This window comes from Oryza glaberrima, chromosome 7 (assembly GCF_000147395.1).
Source record: "Oryza glaberrima chromosome 7, OglaRS2, whole genome shotgun sequence".
Classification (NCBI taxonomy): Eukaryota; Viridiplantae; Streptophyta; class Magnoliopsida; order Poales; family Poaceae; genus Oryza; species Oryza glaberrima.
The window spans coordinates 924,291-937,591 of NC_068332.1; the positions used below are offsets into that span (position 1 = coordinate 924,291).

The 13,301-nt window shown below is 45.6% G+C and overlaps 2 protein-coding genes across 2 annotated transcripts; both read right to left on the reverse strand.

The window, feature by feature from the left end:
• Positions 1–292: 292 nt before the first annotated feature.
• LOC127779924 (probable N-acetyltransferase HLS1) lies at positions 293–2,035 on the reverse strand. Its single transcript, XM_052306858.1, has 2 exons — positions 1,690–2,035; positions 293–1,598 (listed from the first exon to the last, which is right to left on the reverse strand). Exons 1-2 carry the CDS (start codon positions 1,888–1,890, stop codon positions 606–608), a joined length of 1,194 nt encoding a protein of 397 aa, XP_052162818.1. The 5' UTR covers positions 1,891–2,035; the 3' UTR covers positions 293–605.
• An 8,474-nt stretch (positions 2,036–10,509) lies between these two features.
• On the reverse strand, positions 10,510–12,193 carry LOC127780601 (putative disease resistance protein RGA3). The gene has a single exon (XM_052307527.1). It carries the CDS (start codon positions 12,184–12,186, stop codon positions 10,651–10,653), a length of 1,536 nt encoding a protein of 511 aa, XP_052163487.1. The 5' UTR covers positions 12,187–12,193; the 3' UTR covers positions 10,510–10,650.
• Positions 12,194–13,301: the final 1,108 nt, after the last annotated feature.

Genomic DNA, 13,301 nt, shown 5'->3' on the forward strand with positions numbered 1-13,301 from the left:
CTGTAATATAAATCCGATATATTTTGGTGCACGATTAATTGATCAGTTGTGTCGCAGTTTTGGCACTATTGGAAATTCCAAGTAGAATGGCATAGCTCACCTCCTTATTAAATGCATATTACTGTGCACAAACATGTGGTTTAATTGCGCAAATCATAACACACACCACCTGCAACATGCTGATGGTCAAGATTCTATTTCATGTCTCAGATGATTGTGCAGTTGCACAAGTACAACACACCTGTTGCTCTGATGGCCCTACTAAAACTCTTGACACTGTTTTGCTACATGCATGTAAAACAAACAGCTGCAAGATTTTAAAATTAGCTTGGAACATTCCATTTCCACTAGAACTTCGTTTACACAAAAGGAGGAAAAAAAAAACAGAGGAACATTTCACTAAAGCATGCAAAGACGACCAAGATCACACCATAAACACAAATTAAGCCAAACATATATATAAAAGTCCATTGGTATATTCCACTGATGTAACTATGAACACATCATTAATTACACCCTCACAAAAAACAGCGAAATTACACAAGGCTCCCCTCGACAACCCTGGGCCGTCGGATGCGTGATCTACGGTAGAATTAGCATCAAAGCTAAAACTCCCTTGGGTCTACGAAGATGGAGGTTCCCGGCGGCGCCTTGCTCCAGTCGCCGAGCGCGCCGTCGCCGTAGCCGTCGGCGAGCCTCTTGATGCACCAGAGGTCGTCAGCGCCGAGGCGCGGCCAGTGCGGCACGCCGGCGCGGAGCGGCTCGCACGCGCCCACCTCGGTGGCCACCACGCGCGCCCCGCCGCGCCGCGCCACGTTGTGGGCGTGCCGGAACAGCGCCCGCGCCATGCGCGCCGCCGCGGGGCCGCCGCCGCCGAGGCCGTAGACGAAGTGGAGGCCGAACGGCTCGAACAGGTTCGGGATGGACGGGATGCCCAGCCACGGCGCGGCGCGGTCGGCGGCGCGCGTCGCGCGGGCGGCCGCGCGCCACAGCCGCGGCGCGCCGCGCACCTCGAGGCGGAACGCGTCCTTGCAGTTCCACAGGCTGGCCACCGCCCACGACGCCGGCGGCGAGGCCAGGAACCCCTCTACGCCGCGCCACCGCGTCCCGCGCGGCACGGCCAGGAACGTGCCGAGCGACAGGGCGTTGGAGAGCACGGCGTCGATGTCCCGCGGGAAGAACTCCACGGAGCCGAGGCGGCGGCGGTACAGCAGCTCGGCCTCGCGCGCGTCGAGGCGGACGACGGCGGCGCGCCGCGACGGCGCGAGGTCGTGGCCGAACACCGGGTGCACGAGCACCGACGGCGTGCGGAACTTGGCGTAGCCGCAGGCGCCGGTGAAGAGGCGCACCGAGGGCTCGTTGTCGCGGTCGGTGGCGACGTAGGCGTACTCGGCACCCATCTCCCGGAACCACTCCTCCATCCTCTCCACCAGCTTCCTCCCGATCCCTCGCCGCCGGTGGCTCGGCGAGACCCGGAGGCCGAGCAGGTACGCCACCTTGGAGAAGAGCTGGCTGCGCCCGCACGCCACGGTCTTGACGCAGCCGCGCACGACGCCGACGATCTCCGTGCCGAGCGGGCCACCCACAGCCTCCGCGACCTGAAAACCACATTCCAATACCCGATCCAGCACCAGTGTGAGGTCTCGTGATCAACAATGGCGGACAAGCAACGCCCCCGACGAGACGTACGAGCATGAGGTAGGCCGGCGAGTGGCGGACGCGGCAGAGCGGGTCGCCGAGGAGGTCGGTGAAGAGGCAGAGCTTGCCGCCGCTCGGACCCACCTCGCAGGCGCGCTCAACCTGTTCGACGCCGGGACGGTCGCGGCCGCCGTCGAACTCCCGCACCAGGACCACCTCGCCGCCGTCCTCCGGCAAACAAGCCACCACCATCCTTGCTCCGATCAATCAATCAATCAAATCCCCTTCTTCTTCTTGATCGATCGAGCGGTGCGTTGCAATTTATAGCGGCGATGGAGTGGCGGGAGAGGAGAAGGCGCGCGCGATCGATGGAGATGGAGGTAGTGGCGCGAGTGGAGGAGTGGGGGAGTGATAGGATGGGGGCCACGTCCCCACTTTCCCGCCATCTGTACACCTCTCTCTCTGTGTGCTCCGGGTGGGGCCCACACCCCAAGTTAAACTGCCCCTTCTGCTGCTCCATGCTAAAACTGGATCGACTTGCTAATTATTTGTGTGATTTAACAATGATTAGTGTTGTTGGAGTACTATCATTTTTGGCTCATCAGATTGGAGGAGTAAGAGAGAGCTAGATAATGTAAGATTCGATAGATCTTTGTTTGCTGCTGTCCGATCTTGTCATGATTATTAGGGTAATTAATTAGTTGTTTGGAAATTATCTCTTTTCTATTATCATAGTCGGGGGATTTAGGAGAAGTTATTTTCTTTTTCTATCTTAATTACATTGAATGACCTACTCTAATCATTCTGACATAGGTTATCTTTTTTTTCTAGAAATATAGGAGTATATGACATGTTGAAATTTTGTAGCTAGTATTTTGGATAATCTTTTTCCTTAAAAATGAAAATGTTTCACATCTTTGGCATCTTCCAATAGACACATGTTCTAAAAGCCCAATAAAAAGAACTTTTCAATTAGAGCTAGAAAACCTTTCAAAACAATAGGAATACAAAAGAAAAATGTATATATCACAATAATAAGAGACTCTCGGTTATCCTCTATGTCGTAATACTATATATCCAACTAAATATAAACTCACCACATGAGTACAAAATTAAAACCGACGGCTAATGAAGTCAGTCAAACACAACAGTGCATACAATGACTAAATTATTTGGTTGGTTAGTCTCATTCTCTATAATCGGCTGTTATATCTAAACGTAGTCTTGTCGCTCGTGGAGAAAGAAAACACATCGCTACTTTTAATATTGTCGTTGCCAATCAAATAGGAAAATATAATAATTAAGACGAATGCTTTAAAAAGCAACAAGACGTTGCAGCGGCGATCGGTAGCTAACGCAAAACAAACATTTGGTCTGAGTTATCTTTTTTGGAATAATAATTAAAAAATGGTTCAAATATTTGGCCTATGCTAAATAATTACCCATGTTGTAAATGTCAAATAGAAAACTCTTAAGGTTATGGGAGTTAGGAACTATCTTTGACACAATATTAGAAACCTTTCAAAATAAAGAAAAAGAGAGTATCATAATAATTAGAAACTCTCGATGATCCAAATTATCCAACTGAATATAACCTCACCACATAGAAGCAAAATTACACGGCTATATGCATCACATGATGCAGAGGCTGAGATTTTTATTTGACTATCTTAAATATATTGAGTACAAAATTGCAACTATATATGGACTAACGAAGCTAGTTCAACATAACAATATATATAGGTACTACATTGTCATTTGGTCGGTTAATATTCTAATCAAGCAGGTCTCACTCCCTATAATTCTATATTATATCCGAGCATATCCTCATCGCTCATAGAGAAAGAAAACACATCGATACTTTTAATGTTGCCGTTGCCCATCAAATAGGAACGGATAATAATTAAGAGGAACAATTAAAAAAGCAACGATGAGGACGACGACGAGGACCGGCAGCTAACGCGAAACAAGACATTCGGTCAATCGGCTGCTAATTTCCTCCTGTAGGTCGATCGATCATGGGGAAGAAGAGAACTGTGCATCGACCATGACAACAAACCTATCTAATATCGATCGATCGATCGACAAAATTATCGGATTTATTTATACTACACATGGTGGTTCGCCATTGTTCTGTTGATCACACCTGCAGGTGTAGTGTGCACACGTCAGCATTCGATCGGGTGGCCGCAGCAAATTACCCCGCTCTCTCTGTCCCCTTCTTCCGGAAGATCTCGTCCGTCCGATCAGCAGCGGACGGCCCGGATGACTTGATGGAGTGAGTCCGGGTGGGGCCCACAAGGGGGTAGTGGTGGGCCCGCGAGAGAGAGAGAGAGCGGCGGCTTTGGCTGCGCGGCGACAGCGGTGGGGCCCACCGGAGTATCAACGGTCGGGAACGCGACGACGAGAGCCACTTGCGGCGGCGTACGTGGCGGCGGCGGCCGCCGTACGTCGCCGTCGACGTACGGACACGCGTAGCGTAGATCCGGCGCATTTGGCGCCATAAAATTAAATCTCTCTCTTTCGGAGAGCAGTAGAGAGATGATGGATATGGATGGATGGATTGGTCTAGAAATTGAAACGATCGATATCGATGGAGTTAATGATTAGTAGTGTTGATGACGATGATTAAAGGCGTACTAGTGATTGATCGAGATGATGGATCGAGTGTAGTACGGGTACTGATACTAGTCAATGTGAGAGCAAGTTTAATAATATCACCCGCTGTGAGCTGCAATTTCTTTCCATGTCATATGTAGCCAACATACATACTAATATATACAATAGGGTCAGCTCTATATTTATCCTCCTTTTACTGAAGCAAATGATATTTAATTGCGCTGCGCCAAGCATCTCCTCTCCCGTGCAAAACGAACGCGCTTTTTTCTTGGAATACGCGTATCGGCGGGCGACTATTTAGTCGCCGGCCCGTACTCTCTCTCATCTGCGCTCCCGGCCAAGTCATCAACAGAACTTACGTGGCTTGCTTATCACCGGCTTTTCTACCCCTATTGAACCTGATGCAATGCAAAAAGATGTGTTATATCATTTATTAATTGCAGGAAGATGACGGAGCAGGACATAACGTGTATACTCCCTCCGTCAAAAATTAAAAAAGACACCTAGATTTCCGTGTCCAGCGTTTAATCGTCTGTCTTGTTTGAAAAAATTATAAAAAAATTAAAAAGATAAGTCATACATAAAGTATTAATCATGTTTTATCATCTACCAACAATAAAAATACTAAGTATAAAAGAATTTCATATAAGACAGACAGTTAAACGTTTGAGAAACCCATGCTTCGTCTTTTTTTAGACGTAGGATACGATCAATGAAAAGACGCTCCATCAAACATACTAGTATACGTATACACGACACGACGGGATCGGCCTGCCCTACATCATTATTTTGCTGCTTTCTCAAATCATTATAAAGACAACTTTTCATGATGAAAAAGAAAATCCATTTTACTCCACTACACTATTTAAATGATCAGAAGGAACATGTATCACACATGCAAAATTTGGGATCGTGCCGCACGAATATTCTACAATAGTAGGTATTGAAAAATTGGTACAAGAAATTTTACTAAATTTGAAAGAAATTGTATTGAGAAGTAATCTCTATGGAGTTAGAACCGCATCAATTTGCGTCAAAGGTCCTAGATACATAACTGCCCAAGATATTATCTTACCGCCTTCCGTAGAAATCGTTGATACGGCACAACCTATAGCTAACTTGACAGAACCCACGGATTTCCGTATTGAGTTACGGATCAAGAGAGATTGCGGATATCACACGGAAGTCAGAAAGAACACTCAAGATGGAAAAATAAATGATATATATATAGGTATATATATATATATATATATATATATATATATATATATATATTCTTGCTTATATAGTTGGTACCCACTATATCATTTATTTATTGCTATAAAGTTTACACCATGTTGTGCCACGTCATTGTTTATTATGAGCCGTTGGATTGTTCTACGAATCCTCAGATCAACGATATCGCTAAGTTGGGCCGGCATTGGCTCAGCTCCCGTTGGACTTTTTAGCCCAGCCCACATCACGCATGCTTCTACTGTGATGGAAAAAAAAAAAAACCAAAACACATCTGCATCATCAGCGATGCTTGCGAGGGAGAAATTTGTGATGAACCAGGATGAGTACGGCATGGGAGTGGGGACGCGAGCGTGCCTGTTGCATGGTCACTATTGGCTTTCCCCCTCATTGGCCCGATTAATTGGATGTCACTCCATGTCTTGCCTTAGTTTATGTCTCTTCTTTTTCCTTGGAAACTGCCATAAAAATTCACCGTACCGGATGAAATCCGCCACCTTTCCCTCTTCCCCTCTCATTTTGTTAATAAAAAAAATGGTAATTTATTGGAGAATATACTTTTAGTCCAAGTAGAGTGAGAAAATTTTCAAATAGATGAGAATCGAATGTCTCTGGGCGACCACATGCTTCTAACATAGTGTTGGAATAAGAATTTAAAAATTATGCAACTCAAAATCTTCTATCACTATCCCAAATATATTACTTGCATGTATCATGTTTCATCTTCACTCTAGTACTAAGTTAGAAGACATCTTTGGTCTTAGGGATATCTTTGTCTTTTAAACAAATTCTTTTTCCAATTAGGTTGAAAATGACCTGTAACAAATTATCGTTTTTTAGGTGCCCTTTATCCGGGACACGTTTTTTACAACGTCTACTAGCAAATTACATAGACTTAATTTGATCATCCTATAGCAAAATTTACCTCACTTTACGCATGCCTAACATAACTTATATATGATTGTTTGATTCAGAAAAAGGAGTGAGAGACAAACTAGGGAGGGAACGTACGTGTTGTGCCAAAAGATAATCATTTTCCCCAGGCCCTAGAAAGCTAATTATAAGCTTAACTAATTTCAGCGTCAAGTCGGTCATGATCAGTACCAATGATTAATTAGCCATCATATCAATATTTAGCGCAGCTAGCGTAATTCACATAATTAAGCTAATAAGATGTGTTTGCATCGATGCATGTGTTTGCCTATTGCATCGATCGATGTGTTTGCCTATCCCTTCTAATTAAGCTAACGTAGTAATCATATATATGATCCACGACATGTAGGCCCAGTTCTTCTCTTGGGATTAATATTTTAGCTCATGAATGATTAATTATATCAGGCATGGCCGCAATAGCAGTCAATGATATATGGAGTATGATCCAAAGCTAGACTAGAGGATGATTATCGAGAATGCATGCATGCTAATTTGGACAAACTATGATACACGCACATGTACACGTAGTACTAAAGCTTATGATCATATCAGGTCCATAACTAATAATTAAACTATTTGTCCTGTTTGTCCGTACCCGTAATATATACATTATAATAACCATCATATGATGTTTCTATAAAAAAAACTATATTTAGTTGCGACTATGAATAATCTCTCGTGCTAACTAAAATGCATGATTTTTTTCATTAATTATTTGTTAGATGAATCGTATAATTACCAATATAATTAAATAGATAATAGAAAAACCAGTACGAATTCATGGGTTACCGATCGAGATGGGTAAAATTTGATCTAATCGACAAATGAGTGATGACATACTCCCTCTGTTTCATAATATAGCAACCGATCGAGTACGAATATATCACGTCCTATATTATATTGCTATATTATAAAATAGAGGTAGTATATGCATGTGTTGGACCATCTCACTAGCACCAACTGAATTTTGGTTGTGTCTCAGTCAGGCAGAATCAGTACGTATATTGGCATCGATTGAGACTGTCCTAATTGAGGTTTGACTGGTCCAACTTCCATCTTAGCTAGCTTGTCCCTCCACGATTGATAGTACTATTACATATATGTACATAGATCGTTTGGTACAGATCATGCATGCATGTACGTACTCACAAATTAATTGATCGCTAGCATAGCTCCAACTAATTTGATTGAGCTAGTTAGCTAGCTAAATAGACACACATAGCTGAAATATAATTCATTTCTTTTTAGCTCGAGGTAGCATGGAAATTGACACGTACACGACTTGTATATATTTTTCTTAGATATACAATGTATATATATGGCTCAACTCGCATGCATGCATGAATCTGCAATTCATGTAAGTTAAGTTGCATGCATGATGCATGATGAATGGTGCTGAGATTAGCCACCATATTACACATAGCTAATATATATATATATATAGTCCTTATCTCCGTCCACAATATTATAATATCTTGTATCTATGTACATAGCCACGAAGTTGTTATATTTGAGATGAAGGTAGGTGTACTAACATGTATGCCCAACAACAAGGATAGATCTAAATTTGATAAGGAGGGGGCTTATTTTCTTCTTTCTCCTACAACTCCTTATTCTTCTTTCCTTCCTTATGTCCTCTCTATGGCGATGATCTAACAGGGTAGGAGAGGCTTATTACTGGAGATCGCGTGGTTGTAACGCAGAAAATCCGTAGGTGCCAAAACCATGTGAGTCGTCATGTTCTAGTTCTAGTAGCTAATAAGGCTCAAATGGAGCCCATTACGAAGTTCTGGCTAGAAAGCAATTGTAATTTCATCTTACAACTTGTTTGTGAGGACTCAATAGTTAAGTAATATACTTATGCTTTTCTCCACAAAAAAGCAGGGTGGGAGGGGCTTGAGCTCCCCGGCATCCATGTTCGATCCACTACCCCTACTGACAAAATAGGTAAAATAGATATTACCATTCTCATATTACAACTTAAATATGTAACTCCTCCATATCTATCAACCTTAATTTCCTAAGCAGCGTAGGTATAGATTTAAGTATGGGCAAAGGATATAGCCCTACTTACAAGTTACAACTATAATTAGTTATGCTAACTAGTAACTACCCAGGTGGCGAAGGACGACGATGAGAATGAGATATATACAAGCAACAACCTATTTCCTTTATGACAAAGTATTAGCTAGCTGCTGCTGATTAATCATTACGTTTTTTTTATGATATATATACATGCAACAAGCTAACAAGCGAGGCAAACGTAGACATCGATCGTTCTGTTGCGCTTGATTTGATCGTGTGAGTGTGTACTGATCTATTCTTGCCCGAAATGGGCCTAATTTGTTTGGGCCCTAAGACTACAGATACCAGATCCTTGAAAAGAAAGCCTTGGGCCGCTTCCCCTTACCTCTCTCTATTGGGCCATGAAGGCGATACCAAAGATATTTGGAAATAGTACACCGAAGGTCCCTCAACTTGTCATCGGGATAAAAAACGTCCTCGAACCGTAAAACCAGATACCGCGGGTCCCTTAACTATACAAATCGGTCACGATAGGTCCCTCGACGGTTTTTATCCTAATTTTGTCCTACGTGGCTGCCGAGTCAGCGTGGGACCCACGTGGGCCCCACATGTCATCGTGCCATGTCAGCCTACCCTCTCTTTTCCCCTCTTCTCATTTCTCTCACTCTCTCTTCTCTCAGGGCGGTGGGGAAAGGAGCGGAGGCCACCGGCGAGGGCGGCGTAGGCTAGCCGACAGGAGGGGAGGAGGCCGTTGGGCAAGGTCGGTGGGGCGCGGTCCTGCGCCGCCGCCCGCCGCGCGCTCCGCGAGGCGGGCCGCGACGGCATCATCGTCGTCGCCGGCCGCGCCGTCTCTGCCCAGTTCGCCACGGCTGGCGCGGACCCGTCCTCTGGCGCCGCGACGGCGGCGGGGAGGCGGGTGTATGTGAGGAGGCCGGTGGGGCGAGGCAGGACCAGCGCCGACGGCGCGAAGCGGCGGGTGTGCCGGAGACCCAGCAGGACCAGCAGGACAGCCTTCCGCACCCACCCTCCCCCGCCGCCGCCGCCGCCGCCCAGCTCCTCCCACGGCGGCTCCCAGCCCGCACCAAGCTCCACCCCACCGGGCGCGCATTGCTTCGCCCCCGACAACCGTGCCCTGCTCCACACCGTCAAGCTCAACCACGGCCACGACATCGCCATCGACGCCCTCGAGCTCGCCCGCGCGGCGACGCCCTCCCCTTCTCCAACGACGCTGCCCCCGCCGACGCCGACGTCCTCATCTTTCTCCCGCCTCTCGGGCCTCTTCGACCCCAAGACGGTGGGGGAGGGGAGAGGGCGAGAACTGCGGCGACGGCCTCCCTCGCCAACCCTCCCCCGCCGCCCAGCTCCTTCCCCGGTGGCTGCCGCACGCGCCAAGCTCCACCCGCCGGCCGTGCACTGCTCCACCCCCGACAGCCGCGCCCTGCTCCGTCCCCGACGGCCACGCTCAGCTCCTTCCCCGGCGGCATTGGCGGCGTGGGAGGACGGCCGCGAGAGGCCGTGCGGCACCGGCGTGGCCTCCGCTCCTTTCCCGCTGCCCTGAGAGAAGAGAGAGTGAGAGAGATGAGAAGAGGGGGAAAGAGAGGGTAGGCTGACATGGCACTATAACATGTGGGGCTCATGTGGATCCCACGCTGACTCAGCAGCCATGTAGGACAAAACCGGGATCAAAACCGCCGAGGGACCTATTGTGACCGGTTTTGTATAGTTAAGGGACCCGTGGTATCTGGTTTTGCGGTTCGAGGACGTTTTCGTATCCCGATAACAAGTTGAGGGACATTTGGTGTACATTTTCCAAGATATTTTTCTTCACTAGTTTCAGAAGTACTAACACACTACGGTTGGAATGCAGGTAAATTCCCTAAGCTCCTCCTAAAAGTGAACTTTTTTTTACTATAATAATAACATTATAAGTACAAAGGCGGTGCTGGACCTTGCAGTCGAACAAGCCCTTGCTCCCCGGATAATATTGATTCTCACATATTATGAGAATATATAGTTTTAAAATGAGAAAAATATTAAAAGCCAAAAACTGGAAACAATATATGAGAGATTAGAGGCTAGGATTATATATCTCGTTTAGTTGTAAAAAAAAAGGTTCTACTACCTATTACTATTAGGGGTTACAATATGAATACATAGTGCCTACATGTGACAATAACAGGGTGCATAAAACTCATAATATGATCAGCCACCATTCTTCTTCATTTTGTTCTTCCTAGCGGCCAAACACTTTGGCCTCTGTATCTCACAACTATACATGTAGCTATAGTAAGGTGCTATCTGTGATTTCCATCCAAGTGCATCAAATCTTCCTTGAGGCCTAACACTTCCAAACAGAGCATCTACCAGTGATATCTTGGGAGCTTCAGCTTCAGCTTCACAGTGGGAAGATGCATGTGAGCAGCTTGTTTGATAGTTATCAAGAATCACAAGAAGTTCAGTTGCTTCTTCACTTCGTTCATTCACCTGATCCAAAGCTTTAATTTGATCTGCAGCATACATGAATGACCAAATATGCTGGTTCTTCTTCTTGAACTCTCTCAGGGTTGCAAGAACCAAGCTCCAGTAATGACTGTTGGCATTTGATCTCAGCAATCTACTGAAGAGATTGGCACCCATGAAACACCCTTCAGTTTCTATTGCAATATCCATGGCTATTGATGCCATTTCAGGGTGCTCTGAAGCATCCATGCTCCCAAATGTTCTCACCTTGAAGAAGTACCAGTAGGCTTCCTTGGATAAAAGCTGTAATCTGAGAGGTGGTGTGGTTCCTAACCTCGCAATCTTGTCTGATCGGCTTGTGACTATGATTTTACTGTCGCGAGGAATGCGAGTTTTGTATATCGAGTATAGTCTTTCCAATAAAACCCCATCGATATTTTTATCTAGTCCTTCTGAATACCTATCCTCATCTAGTTCAACAATGACCAACACCCTTCCTACACCTGAGGCACGGTTTCGATGTTTGATTACACCGCCATCTCTAAGATCCACAATGCTTTCATCTTCAAGATCGGCTCGAGTGAAGAACACAATTTGCGAGAAGTGACTGCGCACCCTTTCATCATTGCAGGCATGCTCGACAAGAGTGCTCTTCCCAACTCTCCCTGGACCGATAATCGGCAGAACTCCTGGTTCTAGTGTGCTATGATTCCCAGGTTGTAGGAGAAAATTGATGAGATATTCCATCTCCGTCTGGCGCCCAAACATGCACTGGTCCAAGATCAAGTACATGCTATACGGCTGACGATGAAGGCGAGGGCAACTGCTTAAGAATGCAATGAACTCAGTAGCATCAACAATGGTGTTCTCCAGGTCCCCAAGAACTCTCTGCAGCTCACCCAAACTCTGACTGCTACTGTCACTGCAGAAACGGATACGCTTGGCATGACTGAATTTAGAGATGGCAAAAGATGGACTCACTTCACCATGATGATCCTTGCCTTGATGAGCTCTGCACCTGAAGGTGTCCAGGGTGTAGTAGCCTCTGAACATCTCCTTCCTCAGGATGCTCAGCTGCTCCAGCATGGCTTGGTTGGTGATGCACCGTTCTTCGGCCTCATCGACGATGATGCGAAACCGCAGCAGCAGCCTTTGCAGGTTCTCCAATCTTTCATCGTCGCTTGGAGCCGGCTTTTGCTGATTCAGGTATTTGCTTACAAGGAAAGATATGGATCTACCTGCAAGTTCAGTCAGGATGACAGAAATGGTTGCCTCCATGTTGGCTGGAGAAAACCTTGCAGAATGGTTCTGCAATGGAATGAGCTACCTCTAGCTAGTAGAAGTATAACTTATATTATGTGATCTGAAACTTTTGATAGTGCCAAGAAGTGTTTGAATTATCTATCAATTAGGATTAGGATGCTTTAATTGTATGTTACAAGTTGTAACAACTAACAAGCAATCAGTGATCAGAAGTCAAAATTGGCAGGGGATAACAAATTACATAGAATCAATTAGTTGATGTCAGTTCTCATGGTGTTCTGCATGTCCTGACGTCTTGCGCATTTGACACGTTCAAGCTTCAACTAATGAAAGATAATTCGACATGCTGACGAATTGAGTTTGATGGCCTCTCATAAACAGCACATTTACATAACAGATTGGAGTACTCATTCGCTCAGACAGTCAGACAGTAGGTGAAAATATTTAAAAAATGCTCAGAACTATTACAGTTTAAGATAATTACATTATACAGCAGCTTCTCAGATAAACAGGTGCAAATCTTCAGAAAACAACAAGATGGTGTTAACACCCAAATTTGACACCTCGAACATAAATAGAAAAATATGGCCGAATTTAAAAAGGACCTGGTTTCCTTTATGGGGCTGGTATGACCGCCACCGTAGGGCCGGTTAAACTGGCGGTGTGGGACCGGTCTGACTGGTGGCATGTGGTCGGTCAGATCGGGTGAGTCTGACTCCGAGTTCAATTTCGCCGGGTCTCGGGTTCTCTTACTTGAGAAGGTATTTTTTGAGTTCTAATTGATCACCATCCTCAATAAAACATGGAAAGGGTCCTGTAGAAAATAAGACCGACCCCTTTATAAGGGCTATGGTCGGTTCGATTCTAACCCCCAAACCACAATCCCTATAATCTATCGAATTGTTCTTTTACCTTTACTTTTCAGCCATGCTTTCTACTTTATCTTCTACCTAACAATAGTTCATCCATCTTTGTTGATTTGCGCCACAAATCATCCGACTTCACTGCAAGGGTGCGATACCTCTTTGTAGGTTTATCCCGTAAACCTTCCGATTCATCCACGAGACGGTAAATCAGTCTAGAGGCTAATTTTGATATATAAATCAGCTTCGCTAGCCAGTTTAGTTTTG